General features: G+C 58.5%; 1 protein-coding gene across 1 annotated transcript in view; it reads left to right on the forward strand.

Moving 5' to 3' along the window:
• WHRN (whirlin) overlaps positions 1 to 13,000 on the forward strand; it is an 89,523-nt gene that overhangs the window by 26,403 nt on the left and 50,120 nt on the right. Inside the window, 2 exon segments of the mRNA XM_062207702.1 lie at positions 260 to 478; positions 8,148 to 8,273. Of these exon segments, the coding sequence (XP_062063686.1) occupies positions 260 to 478; positions 8,148 to 8,273 (345 nt within the window).

Genomic DNA, 13,000 nt, shown 5'->3' on the forward strand with positions numbered 1-13,000 from the left:
AAAAATAAATAAAATCATAAAAAAGAAAGGGTGCAAAGCATTTGAGTACAAGGATAGGTACAGTGGGCAAAGGCCAAAGGGAACGAGACACAGCTTCAGGGTCTCCTCGCCATGAGTCCCATGGGACACACTTCATCCCTCCAACACCAGCTGTGACATCCGTGCAGACTATTGCCTGTCAAGAAGACGGGGCCAGGTGGGGTGGGGGTCCCTTACGCCACCTGGCTGCCTTCTAACCCCTGTGTCCCTGTCTCTCTAGGCGCTGAAGGGCTCCAAGAAGCTGGTGCTGTCGGTGTACTCAGCGGGGCGCATCCCCGGGGGCTGCATCACCAACCACATCTACACCTGGGTGGACCCCCAGGGCCGCAGCATCTCCCCACCAGCCGGCCCGCCCCAGCCCCACGGCAGCGCTCTGAGGCAGCCCGACGGTGAGCGCAGGAGTGCCCTGAACCTCCTGCAGGGCGGGGATGAGAAGAAGGTGAGCTCCCGGGCCAGAAACAATGATTCTGCTTCCGTGAGCCTGGAAGGAGAGCTCTGTGCGGTCCCTCCAGTCCTTACTGAACAGTTTTGTGTTCTGTCTTTTGCCTTTGTTTTAATAAAATAGGTTTACTTATTGTATTGGAAAGTCAGAGTTACAGAAAGAGAGAGAGAGAGAGAGAGAGAGAGAGAGAGGTGTCTCCCAGATGCTGCTTCACTCCCCAGATGGGTGCAATGGCCAGGGCTGGGCCAGGCTGAAGCCAGAAGCCAGGAGCTTCATCCTAGTTTCCTATGTTGGTGCAGGGGCCCAAGCACTTGGGCCATCTTCTGCTTTCCCAGGCCATTAGTAGGGTGCTGGACTGGAAATGGAGCAGCCAGGACTTGAACTGGTGCCGATATGGAATGCCTGCGTTGCAGGTGGCAGCTTTATCTGCTATGCCACAGCGCCGGCCCCTTTTTCTTTGCTTTTCGATCTATGCAGTGTAGAGTATGAAGCAGCCTAAGCCGACACAGGAGAAGAGCCCAAGTTCTGGGATCGGCATGAGAGGCCTCTCTCCTGCACGAAGCAGAAGAGGGGAGCCTCCAGTCTCTCCAGACTGGCTCTGGCACTCAGGTGGCCCTCTGAGTACCACCTGCTAGAGGGTTGCTGCCTGCTCGTGGTGGAGTTTGGCCCTGCCAGCTGCCTGGTTGAGCCCCCAGGAAGGGGCAAGAGAGAAAGCCCAGAGCATCCCTTTAAGATACAGGGGATAGAATTCTCATGGCCCAGTCCCCGGTGTGTGGCCACACGGAGCTGCCAGGCCTCCAGGCCACACAGCACCCTTGGCCATGTGGGCTTGGGTCGTCAGTGACAGAAACCCAGGCTGGCCAACTTCCACAAAGTCAGACAGCGTCGGGAGGCCGTGGGCAGCCCGGGAGTGAAGCTGGGGCTCTGGGGAGGGGGCATCCGCCCTCGTGTCCTCTCTGTCTGCCTTCTAGGTCCGCATTCCGGGGAGGGGGCACGTGATTGGCTAGTGGGGGCACTTTGATGGACAGGACCACCCAGATTCTGTGGCCCAAAGCATTGTGGGGTGTCGCCACCTGAGGAAGGCCAGACCTGGTCTGTGTTTCCAAAAAGACTGAAGTGCTCCCCTGATGAGTCCACCTTCTCTCTGCGTGGTGTTGGCGCTGTGTCCCACTGGTGTCCCTGGGACCGAGAGCGTGACTCCGGGTGGCAGCTCTCTGGTGTCCTGGGACCTTGACACTGACAGCCAGGAGGCCGCGCAGCCTGGGGCTCCGGGCCAAGCGCCATCCCTCGGGAGACTTTCTCAGCTTCCCTTTTCCAGTCGATAAAACCCTAGTGTTGATTTAACACATGTGGGCTTTGCACGGACGGCAGCCTGCAGAGCGTGGTGGCCATCAGAGGAAGCTGGCTGGAGCGGGCAGAGACGGCCTAGCTGGCTGCTCTGCACCCTGCACCTACTTGGGCTTCCTTAAGGGGGCGCCAGAGGAGGGTGCCTGTGACGTGGAGTCACGTTCAAGGCCAGCCTCCAGCACTGACTGAGAACTTGCTTTTTTCTGTGTGAGGCAGGGGCTTAAAGTAGTGAGTGCCATTGGCCAGGGGCTCTCTGTGTGCCCAAGCTGCCCTGCGGGGTCAGTGTTGCCACCCCTTCTTAAAGACAAGGAGTCCGAGGCCCAGCCGAGCCGTAACCAGGACCGAGTCAGCGAGGCACCTGTGTGTACCGAGCTCTGGTGTGCCTGAGTGTGTTCTTGGGGGGTTGCGAATAAAGCTGTGGACACAGGAGCTGGGGCTCACCCAGGGAGGCGTCCAGCGAGTATGGAGGTGGTGGGAGAGGGAGGCCGAAAGAGACACAAGCATGGACAGTTGGCTCAGTCCATTTCCTGTTGCTGTAACAAAATTCTGCTGCCTGGGTGACTTTTTTTTTTTTTTTTAAAGATTTATCTATTTATTCGAAAGACAGAGTTACAGAGAGAAAGAGAGAGACAGAGAGAGAAAAAGAGAGAGAGCAAGATCTTCCATCTGCTGGTTCACTCCCCAAATGGCTGTATTGGCCCAAGTTGGGCCAAACCAAAGCTAGGATCTAGGAGCTTTTTCTGGGTCTCCCATGTGGGTGCAGGGGCCCAAACACTTGGACCATCTTCTGCTGCTTTCCCAGGCCACTAGCAGAGAGCTGGATCAGAAGTGGAGCAGCTGGGACTCGAACCATTTCTCGTATGGGATGCCAGCATTGCAGGCGGCAGCTTCACCCACTATGCCACAGCACTGGCACGGTGTTAAAGTCTCATTGCCCAGACGGTGAGGGATGTGGGCTCAAGTCTCTGTAGCCCTCGCTGCCGGATCCTGGGCATGCCACCTGGGGGGCTCTGCTTCTCTTCTCCCCAGCGGCCTGGTCTCACCGTGTAATACTGCAGACAACAGGGCGTGCTTGCTCCCTGCACCGGTCATCGTGGTCAGCGCCGGGAATCCACTCAGAGAAGCAGTGGGGTCAGGGAGAGCCAGGACCCAGATGCCCCACAACTTCTACCTGCTCCTTTGTCCAGGAGCCTATGGTGGCCTCCTGAGTCCCTTGTGGTGTCCCCACCCCACGGTCCCCAGCCCTGCAGCACCCACAGCTCCTCCAAACTCGGCTACAGAAACAAGATGGGACCTGCCCTTCAGCTTAGCTTGGGAGGAAGGGGCCTTTGGCCTCGGTGGTGCTGGGCTTGAAACCCATTTTCAGAACGTCCTGACTGCGACCTTGTGCAAGTCACTTCACCTTGCACGAGTCCTTTAAGTGTCCCTGAGTGTGGTTTGGGGATCATCACACCAGCCACAGGGGGCTGATTGAAGGATTAGTAATCACACAGAGTTCGGCGCCTGGGACACAGTAGCCAGTAGCAGCTGTCAGTTCACCAGTGCCGATCGGGTGCTATGTGCATTTGATACCTTCCCCCCAAGATGTTGAGCCCCTATAATGGGCCCAGAACTATTCCAGGAACTGGGGACGGTAGTGGACAGGTGAAGATGGCCACTGCCAGGGGCTCACCTGCTCGCGTGTGATAGGACATTTGAGTAAAAGGTAGAAGATTGCAGAGTGGAGGGAGGAGGGCGAGACGGGGCATGGGGAGGGGGTCACGGGGGTGCAGGGACGGCCTCAGTGAGGAGCTGGCACAGAGTCTGAGGCCCTTGAGGGGGTGCCCGCGGATGCCCACCCTGTGGGGGCAGGGCGTGCCTGGGAGGCCTTGAGGGCAGTGGCAGGGAGAGCAGAGGGTGAGGCGGCAGCTGTGGCTTCAGGCTGTGGCTGTGGGGTGCACCCTGAGTGCGATGGGAGCCATGGCAGAGCTTAGAGCAGCGGAGGGGCCAGAAGCAGGTGAGGTTCCTGCAGGTGCACTCAGGCTGCAGGTAGAACAGGGGTGGATGCAGGGAGCCCAGCCGCCCTGATGGCCACAATGTCCCCACAATGCACCTGCAGCTAGGGTTGTGTCTGGCTGCAGGTAGCAGCACACCTGTATCCCAGGCACTTGCCCAAGGGGTCTTCAGAAAGGTCATGGGCTCTGCCTATCGCCTGTTCATTCACTTTTGCCGGGAGCTTTTGGAAGTCCCTTCCCTCGCCCCAGGAACGGGGTCTGTTGTCTCCAGGTGTGGTGGGCCAGGCCGCAAGTCTCTCCTCCCTCTCCTTCTTGGGCTAAACAAGCAGCATCCCCAGGCTTGTTGCTTCATGGCTGCAGCATGGCAGCCTGTGCCCCTGCCATCACAACCCCTCCCAACCTGGTCCAAAGCACAGTGGATGGAGGGAGCAGAAGGGCTTTCTCCTACTAGGTGCAGGCAGGGTGGGGCAGGGGCCCTGTGAGCTGAGCCCCCGAGGCCAGGCCTGGCTTGGTCCCTCCTCTCCTGCACCTGCACCCCCCCACCCCCAGGAGTCTTTTGGAATCTGCATGTGAAGCTACTAAGCACCTGCTGCATTCCAGGCCCCTCTGCTTGGCTCAGGCCCCCGCAGGCCGAGCACAACCTCCCCCGGTCCCTCTGCACTGTGGCTGTGCAGAGCCGCACCCCAGCCTATAACTGGGCTTTAGCACACGCGGTGGCCACAGCACTACCTGTCTCACCACCTCTCCCGCAGCCCCTCAGCCTTTGGGGCCATGTTTCTAAGGAGCTGCACCTGCAGCCAGGCTCCCAGGACTACCCTGAGGCCATGATTGGCCTGAGCGATGCCTCTGGAAGGCAGCAGTGTCCCCAAAGATGTCCCCACCTCTGGCTCCCTGGAACCCACACAAGGCACCTTAGTGGCAGAAGGGACTTGGCAGGCGTGGTGAAGAGAAGGACCTCCAGGTGGGGGCTGGCCTGCGGCAGCCGGGTAACCCAGGAGCATCACAGCGTCCATGTAGATGGAGGGAGATGTGGTGAGGGGAGCAGAGAGAGGGAGGGGTCAGGGGACACTGCGCTGCTGGCTTTGCAGAGGGAGCATGGCACCATGAGCCTAGGAGCACTCCTGGCCACCGAGAGCTGGGACAAGCAGGTCACAATGTCACCCCAGGGTCACCCCTAGGGCCTCCAGAAGGGCTGTGGTCCTGCCAGCCCCCTTGGGAGAATCAGGCTGTGCAGTCTGAAGCCCCTCATTTGCACGGCTTTCCCACACAGCAGTGCAGTACCCTGGGGCCAGCGCTGGGGGAGGAGTGAGGGACACGGGCCTGGGCCGAGGGAGGAGGGGGCTGCAGCACCAGCACAGCAAGCCCGGGCTGGTCCCACGGGGGCTCCGGAGCAGAGTCGTCCTGAACTGAGGCAGGGTTGGCTCTTGACCGCCCCGTCCACTAGGCGCTAGATGGAGAAGTGGTGTGATGGGGGATAGGTGCAGAACCCAGCTGTCAGCTGCCAGTGCCCGCAGCCCCTGGGGGCCGAGTGCCTTGGTCACCTTCAGGAGGCCCACACAATCCCATGCTTCCTCTCGGCCTTCACAACCTGCGGTGTCAGGAGCCTCTGAGAGTCTCCCTTGCTTGTGCCCAGTACAACCTGCGTGGACCAGCTTCGGCAGGTGTCTTCTGCCTGGAGCCGGGCATTGGGTAGCCCACGTGTGCGTTCTGCCTGGGAGGAAGGCCCTGCCACTCTCGCCAGCATGCACCTGCGGAAGCCTGGCCTCATGGCCTGTCCTGGATGCCGGTCGCAGGTCGCAGTAGCCAGCATCCTGTGAGGGCGTCCTCTGTGTGGGCGCTCTATGGAAGGGGCCCATTCATCCCTTGCAGCAACATGGTGAAGTACCAGAGCCCTTCAAAAAGTTCATGGAAAATGCACATCTTGAAAAAATGGTATGTGGATTGTACAACATTTTGCACTCAAACTTTTTTTTTTTTTTAATTTATTTGAGAGGCAGAGTTATAGACAGAAGGAGAGACAGAGAGATCTATATGCTGGTTCACTACCAAATGGCCACAATGGCCAGAGCTGGGCCAATCCAAAGCCAGGAGCTTCTTCCTGGTCTCTCACATGAATACAGGGGTCCAAGCACTTGGGCCATCTTCTATTGCTTTCCCAGGCCATAGCAGAGCTAGCTGGAAGGGAAGTGTGAACCAGCACCCATATAGGATGCCACTGCTAGAGGCAGAGGCTTAACATTCTATGCTACAGCGCCAGCTCCCCAAATAAACTTTTAATTCCATTTTCCCTGGACTTTAAAAGTTGTTTATTGGAGAGACAGAGACAGACCTACAAAGAGAACCCCCAGCTGCTGATTCACTTCCCCAGTGTCTGTAACAGCTGCTGTACAGCAGGGGACTGAAACCAGGAGCTCCCTCCAGCTCTCCCCGGGGCCTCAACTCCTTGAGCCATCACCTGCCGCCTCCCAGGGTGTGCAGCAGGAAGCCAGAGGCAGGAGTGGAACCCCGGTCCTCTGATAGAGGACACAGGCGTCTTTACCGCCAGGCCACCCGCCCGCGCCTCCAGGAACTCTGAAGCAGCTTCGCGTGAGTGATTGTGTCTCCTGGTGTTTCGGTGAGGAACCGAGGCACAGAGAGGCGAAGCTGCCTGCCTGAGGCCACGCCCGCAGCAGGCATTGTTGCCAGGATTAACCTGCAGCAGCCCCACACTGTGGCACCTCCCAGGGGCACCTGCGTGTGACCTGGGACCGGGCTGGGCCCCTGTGGGCATGGAGGCAGCACCTCATCAGGGCAGGGAGGGCACGTCCCGAGGGCTGCTCTCCAGTGTCCGCGGAGCCCGCTGTCTGCGGGAGCCCATCTGCTTCTCTCACAGCTCCGGGTGACTGCGCGTGAGTCTCCCCGCCCTTCCTGCCACTGTGGTTGGATCTGCCTGAGGAGGAACCCCGTGCCAGCCCTGGACCTCAGGCTGGGCCTCCCCGGCCCTGTCCTGCGGGATGGGCCACCCTGTCTTACGGGGGAGCTATCGCCTTAGGAGCAAACAGTGGAGGCCCTGGCTGCCGGGCCCTTTCCCGACACCCTCTGGCAGTCAGAAGGGAGCCAAGCTGTTGTAGCCTGGTCCTAGCCAGCGGAGAAACCGAGCCTGGAGAGCTCTGGGCTCCAGAGGCGGGCAGAACCCTGCACGCGGGTTGTTTAACAGGGCCACTTGGTTGTGCAGTGGCCAGTGTTTATTGCACACTTGCTGTGGGCTGGAACCTCATCTGCAGGCTCTCCTTGCTCTCCTAATTTGATCCTCCATTCAATAACCTTACAAGGCAGGCAGTCTGATTTTCATCCTCATTTTCAGATGGGGCCCAGAGAAGTTAAGTAACTTGCCCAAGGTCTCCCAGCTGGGTCCTCCCTCAGGCAGTTTAGACCTGAGTCTCTTCTTCACCACCAGGGGGTCAAGGAATTCACTGAGAGAATCCGTGTCACAGACTTGTCCCCGTGGCTTGGGCAGAACAACGCACCGAAGAGTCACTTTTCAGAGGCAGAGTCAACAGTGCGGCCTTGCCTGGTGCCGAAGGTCCCTGTCCCTGCCTGTCCCCTGGGGCAGGCACGCTGTGCTCCGAGTTGCTCACGTGCCACGGAGGCTGCCCGTGTGGTGAGGCGGGTTTGGCTCTGGGCTGGGTTCACACTTTCTCCACCTGTCCCCCTCTCATGCCCAGGACCCGTACAGTCCTGCAGGTGCCTGCCTGGATAAGGCAGCCTCCCAGAGTCTGCCGCCAGCCTCTCCTGCCTGTCATCCCCTCCTTCCTTTGGCCCCAACACTCCACGGCCCTGGGCAGTGACAGTGCTGTCCTTTGCCCCTTCCCTGTCCCGGCCCCGGCTGCCCAACTGCTGCTCATCTTGGATCTCATCAGTGAGGCTGCTTTCGCCAGGAAGCCCTCCTCCTCCGCTGCCGCCGGCCAATCAGGACCATTGCCCCTTTGCTGAGTCCACAGGCCATCGAGATGTGTGGCAGAGTCAGGGACCCCGTGGGGAGCAGGGCCCGAGAGAGCCTTGATCCTCAGGAGGGAGGGGGGACGGTACAGCAGCCTGGGCGAGAACCGGATTGCTCTCAGAGCATCTTTGGGGCCTTTCTTCTACGGCAGCTGTAACCATGGCCCAGAGAGGGAAAGGGACTTGCCCGAGGTCACCCAGCAAGCCGGAGGCAGAGCTGGGGCAAGACCTGGAATGACTCGTTGCAGGCTGGAGTCATGGTGATGGCAGGGGCCCCTCGGCTGCCTCTTCCCAAGCCGAGGGCCTGGCTGTCTGAAGCCTGCTAATGCTGTGTCTCCCTGTTGCAGGTGAACCTGCTGCTGGGTGATGGCCGCTCCCTGGGCCTCACCATCCGAGGGGGAGCTGAGTACGGCCTCGGTATCTACATCACCGGCGTGGACCCAGGCTCTGAAGCGGAAGGCAGTGGGCTCAAGGTGAGGGCAGGGGGGCCAGGGGAGGGGAGGACCTGGGCCCAGAGCTCTTTGTGGCTTCAGCGATGCAATCAGCACCCTGCCCTGAGCCCTGCTGCCAGGGGAGCCCTCCCTTGGCTCAGAGCAGCAGCAGGGGGCCTCCTCCGTGGTCCTGGGCAGCAGGCCAGCTGGAGTTGCTCCTGACTGCTGTTTTGCAAACACTGCTGAGGTCTGTGATGGTCCCAACTTGTGTGTTTCTCATGGTGCATGGAGATGGGAGAGGAGAGGAAGCCGTGGCTGGGGTGTGGGTTGCATGGGGCAGCTCCAGGGATGGCATTGAGTCCGGGGAGCCAGCAACGATCCGATGTGATCAGCACATGTTTCAGGAGGGCTGCCTGGCTGCCCAGCCTTTGTGATGCACTGCACATGTGTCTTCCCCGGAAAGCACTCGGGCTGCCCTGTGGGGCGGATTGTTTTTCCTACGTTTTCCGGCTGGGGACCCTGAGGCCCAGAGTTGTGGACCGAGCCTACCCAAGATCACACAGCTGGTGGGCTGCAGAGCCAGATTTGAACCCAAGCCGTGGTCTTTATGCTACCTGTGGTTTGAGGGTGGGGTGGGCAGGAACTTGTTTAGGCAGAGTCTGTGTATGAGGACAATGAACCTAGGACGTGTGCTTGGTCGAAATCCTGATGCCCTGGATGCCAACACAGCAGCAGTGTGGGAGGGTGACCGTGGCGTGGATGCTGTTGGAGCCAGGCCTGGGTTGGGGACCGTGCATGAGACAGGTGGGTAGGTAAGGGGGCTGGGGCAGAAAGGGAGCAGTTGGCTGAACCGTGGGTGATGGGCAAGGCCCCGGGGCTTGAAGCACAGGAGAGACCGTGACTGCAGCAGGGGCTTGGAGTGCCCTCGGCTCGATCTTCCACACCAACAAGGAGAAAAGGTGACAAAGAGCTCTGGCCTTGCAGTCGGGAAGGCCCGGCTCAAAGCCCAGTTGAGCTGTGGGACCTTGGGGGAGCCCCTCCACCTGTCTGGGCGTCCCTTTCTCAGGATTCCTGAAAGGGCGATGCAAGGAACAAAGGGACGTTATTGTTAATGATCGTGGTAAGCACTGCTGTGGACCAAATGTGTCCTGCAAACTCCCCTGTTGAAATCCTCACCCCAAAGGAGGTGGTGTTGGGGGGGTGCCCTTTGGGAGGTGATGACGTTGTGAGGTGCAGCCCTCATGAGTGGAGCTTGTGCCCTTGTTTAAGAGACCCTCACCCCTTGTGCTGTGTGAAGATGCAGCCAGAGGCACCAGCTGTGAACCAGGAAGTGGGCTGCCCCCCGACACCTTGATCTTGGCCCTCATAGCCTCCAGGGCTGTGTCCATGAGCCGCACAGTACTCACAAGTACTTAGTTATGGCAGCTCGAGTGGGTAGGAAAGTCATCGTCAGCATCTTAGTGTTAGAAACATCATAATGAGCACTTGCTGTGTGTCTCTTCTTTCCTGGTGCTCTTCCGGGCCCTCCACATGGCCCTCCACACTGCCCCGTTGTGAAATCTCCTGATGCCCCCACGAGCAGGTTCTTTTCTGTGGCCCATTGCACAGGTGCAGCAGCTGAGACTCAGAGTCGCAGAGCTAACACGAGGCAAAGCCAGCATTCCCATCCTGGAGTCTGGGCCCAGCTGGGCTCATAACCAGGCCAGCTGGGTGGGCAGCAGGTGCGCCACAAATGCCACGTGGGTCCAGTTGATCGAGGTGCCCCAGGTCACTTACTGTGCTTTCAACAGCACCTCGTTGGGACTCCAAGTGGAAGCGGTCTCGTGATGTTCCGCGTACAGGTTTCATTTAATAAATTTGTCTTTTTAGACACATTTAGATTTAGTTGCAACAGGAGTTCCCAGGTATCCCTCCCTTGGCTTCCCCTGGTGTTGGCATTGTCTGTGCCTGGGGTGCAGTGCTCTGAGACCCTGACACTGGCATCAGACTTTTTTTTTTGACAGGCAGAGAGGTCAGTGAGAGAGAGAGACACAGAGAAAGGTCTTCCTTTGCTGTTGGTTCACCCTCCAATGGCCGCCGCGGCCGGTGCGCTGCGGCCGGCGCACTGCACTGATCCGAAGGCAGGAGCCAGGTGCTTCTCCTGGTCTCCCATGCGGGTGCAGGGCCCAAGGACTTGGGCCATCCTCCACTGCCCTCCCGGGCCACAGCAGAGAGCTGGACTGGAAGAGGAGCAACCGGGACAGAATCCGGCGCCCCGACTGGGACTAGAACCCGGTGTGCCGGCGCCGCAGGCGGAGGATTAGCCTAGTGAGCCGTGGCGCTGGCATGGCATCAGACTTTTAAACAAACTGCAGACCTGTTCAGTCTCCCCCAGACTGCCCACTGACACCCTTTTGTGACTCTCTCTAATCCGGCAGACCACAGTGCACTCAGTCTGTATGCAATTTTCATGCTATTGACTTCCTCCCAAAATTCCAACAAAGACTAGAGACAACCTCTAAAGACAGAAGATTTTTTTAAACTGAGTGAGGGAGGCCGGCACTGTGGTAGTAGGTTAATCCTCCGCCTATGGCGCCAGCATCTCATATGAGCAGAGATTCGAGTCCCAGCTGCTCCTCTTCCGATCCAACTGTCTGGCCCCGGAGGGCAGTAGAGGACGGCCCAAGCATTTGGGCCTCTGCACCTGCATGGGAGACCCGGAAGAAGCTCCTGGCTCCTGGCTTCAGAATGGCTCAGCTCTGGCTGTTGTCATTTGGGGAGTGAACCAGCAGATGGAAAACCCTTCTCTCTGTCTCTCCCTCTCAGTGTCTGTAACTCTGCCTCTCAAGTAAATAAATAAAATCTTTAAAAAATGAGTGAGAAGGGGCTTGGCATCCTGGTGCCACAGGTGACGCTGCTGCCTGCGACTCTCGCATCCCATATCAGAATGCCTGTTTGAGTCCTGGCTATTCCCCTTCCAGACCAGCTCCCTGCTAGTGCATCTGGGAAGGTAGTGGAAGATGGCCCACGTACTTGGGCACCTGCTACCCATATGGGACACCTGAATGGAGTTTCTGGCTCCTGACTTTGTCCTGGCTGTTGTAGCCATCTGGGGGAGTAAACCCGTGGATGGAAGATCTCGATCTCTCTCTCTCCCTCTCTCTCTCTCTCTCTCTCTCTGCTTTTCAAAGAAATAAATCTCTTTTTTTAATGAGTTAGGAAATGGGGGACATTGATTCCCAAGGGCGGTCTCTTTCATCGTCTTGCCATCCTCTTGTTGGGCCGCTGCAGTGTCAGCAACTGTGCTCAGAGCTTCCCATTGATCCTGCTAAGTTTTGCAACAACCTATGGATAAGGGCTGTTCCTGTCCCTACCTTAGAGCCCACAGACTCAGGAGCAACGTTAAGCGGCCTCACCCAGCTAAGGAGTGCCCGAACTCGACTTGAGCTCTGACAGGCCCCCTCCAAGCCCGAGTCCCTAGCCACCAGCTTCAGCTCCTCTCGGTGATAGCGCCAGCCTGCCCGTCCCCGGCTTACAGCTGAAGAAACCCAAGCTCGCGGAGCTCAGAGTCCGCTTCTTTCTCAGGTCAGAGCTGGGGTTGAATCCAGGCAGCCTGGTGTTGCCGTGGACAGGGGGAGACAGGAGCCATGCACCTGCCCCCGAGCAGGTGTGTGAAGGTGGGCGTGTCCGTGCAGACTGGGTAATCTCGGAGGTCTGCTCCTAGGTCAGCCTGTTTTCCCAGCCTGGGAGGGGCAGAGGGTGCCTAGACGCCAGATCATTCTCCACCCTCCTCCCGCTGTGGGTTCCGTGTTCATAGAGAAGCTTACCCCATGACCTGCTGGCGCATCCCTCCTTTGTGTAGGCGTCCAGGCTAACCCGCTCCCCTGCCTTCTCATCGAATTTGCAAGTGGGCACTTGTACAGACGCTGGCTCTGCCCCCTGAGCCAAGCCAGAGAGATGCAGCCTCAGACCTGCAGCTTATGTTCTAGCGGTAAGACTAGAGGTGGCGAGCCAGAAACACATTGCACAGCCATTCGTGGGATTACGGCTGTGGCGATGTACACGGAGCCTGTGAATGTGCAACAGGGGACACCTGCCCAGGTCTCGGATGTCTGGAAGACTTCCTGGAGGAAGAAGCATTGCAGTTGAAATTTACAAGAAGACAAGGGCTGGTGTCGTGGCACAGAGGGTTAGGCTGCCTCTTCAGATGCCAGCATCCCATATCAGGGCACTGGGTAGCCGCTCCACTTCTGATCCAGCTCCCTGCTAAACACCTGGGAAGACAATGGAAGATGGCCCATATGCCTGGGCCCCTGCTACTCGCATGGGAGATCTGGCTGAGGTTCCTGGCTCCTTGTTTAGGCCTGGCTCAACCCTGGCCATAGCGGCCATTTAGAGTGAACCAGCAAATGGAAGATCCCTCTGTCTCTATCTCTGTTTCTGTATTCTCTCTAACTCTGCCTTTCACATGAGTAAAATAAATCTTTTTAACAAATGTAAGAGACCATAATTAGATGAAAGAGGAACTAAGAATCTCAGGCAGAAAGAACGGCACAGGCTGAGCCCTGGCCGCAGGAGGAAGCGGTGCAGGGTGCTAAGGTGCCACCGAGAAAGCGGGGTCCAGAGAAGGTGGCAGGCGGTGCCGGCAAGAGTGGAGGGAACTGAATCGCCCAGGAGATGTCCTTCGCCCGAGCTGTGCAGCCGCAGGAAGCTGGAAATGTGGGTGCTTGTCCCTGGTCTGTCGTGAAGTGGGAGGCGCGGTGCAGACCTGCGGGCTCTCGTTTGCATTG

Source organism: Lepus europaeus, chromosome 12 (assembly GCF_033115175.1).
Source record: "Lepus europaeus isolate LE1 chromosome 12, mLepTim1.pri, whole genome shotgun sequence".
NCBI classification, from domain to species: Eukaryota; Metazoa; Chordata; class Mammalia; order Lagomorpha; family Leporidae; genus Lepus; species Lepus europaeus.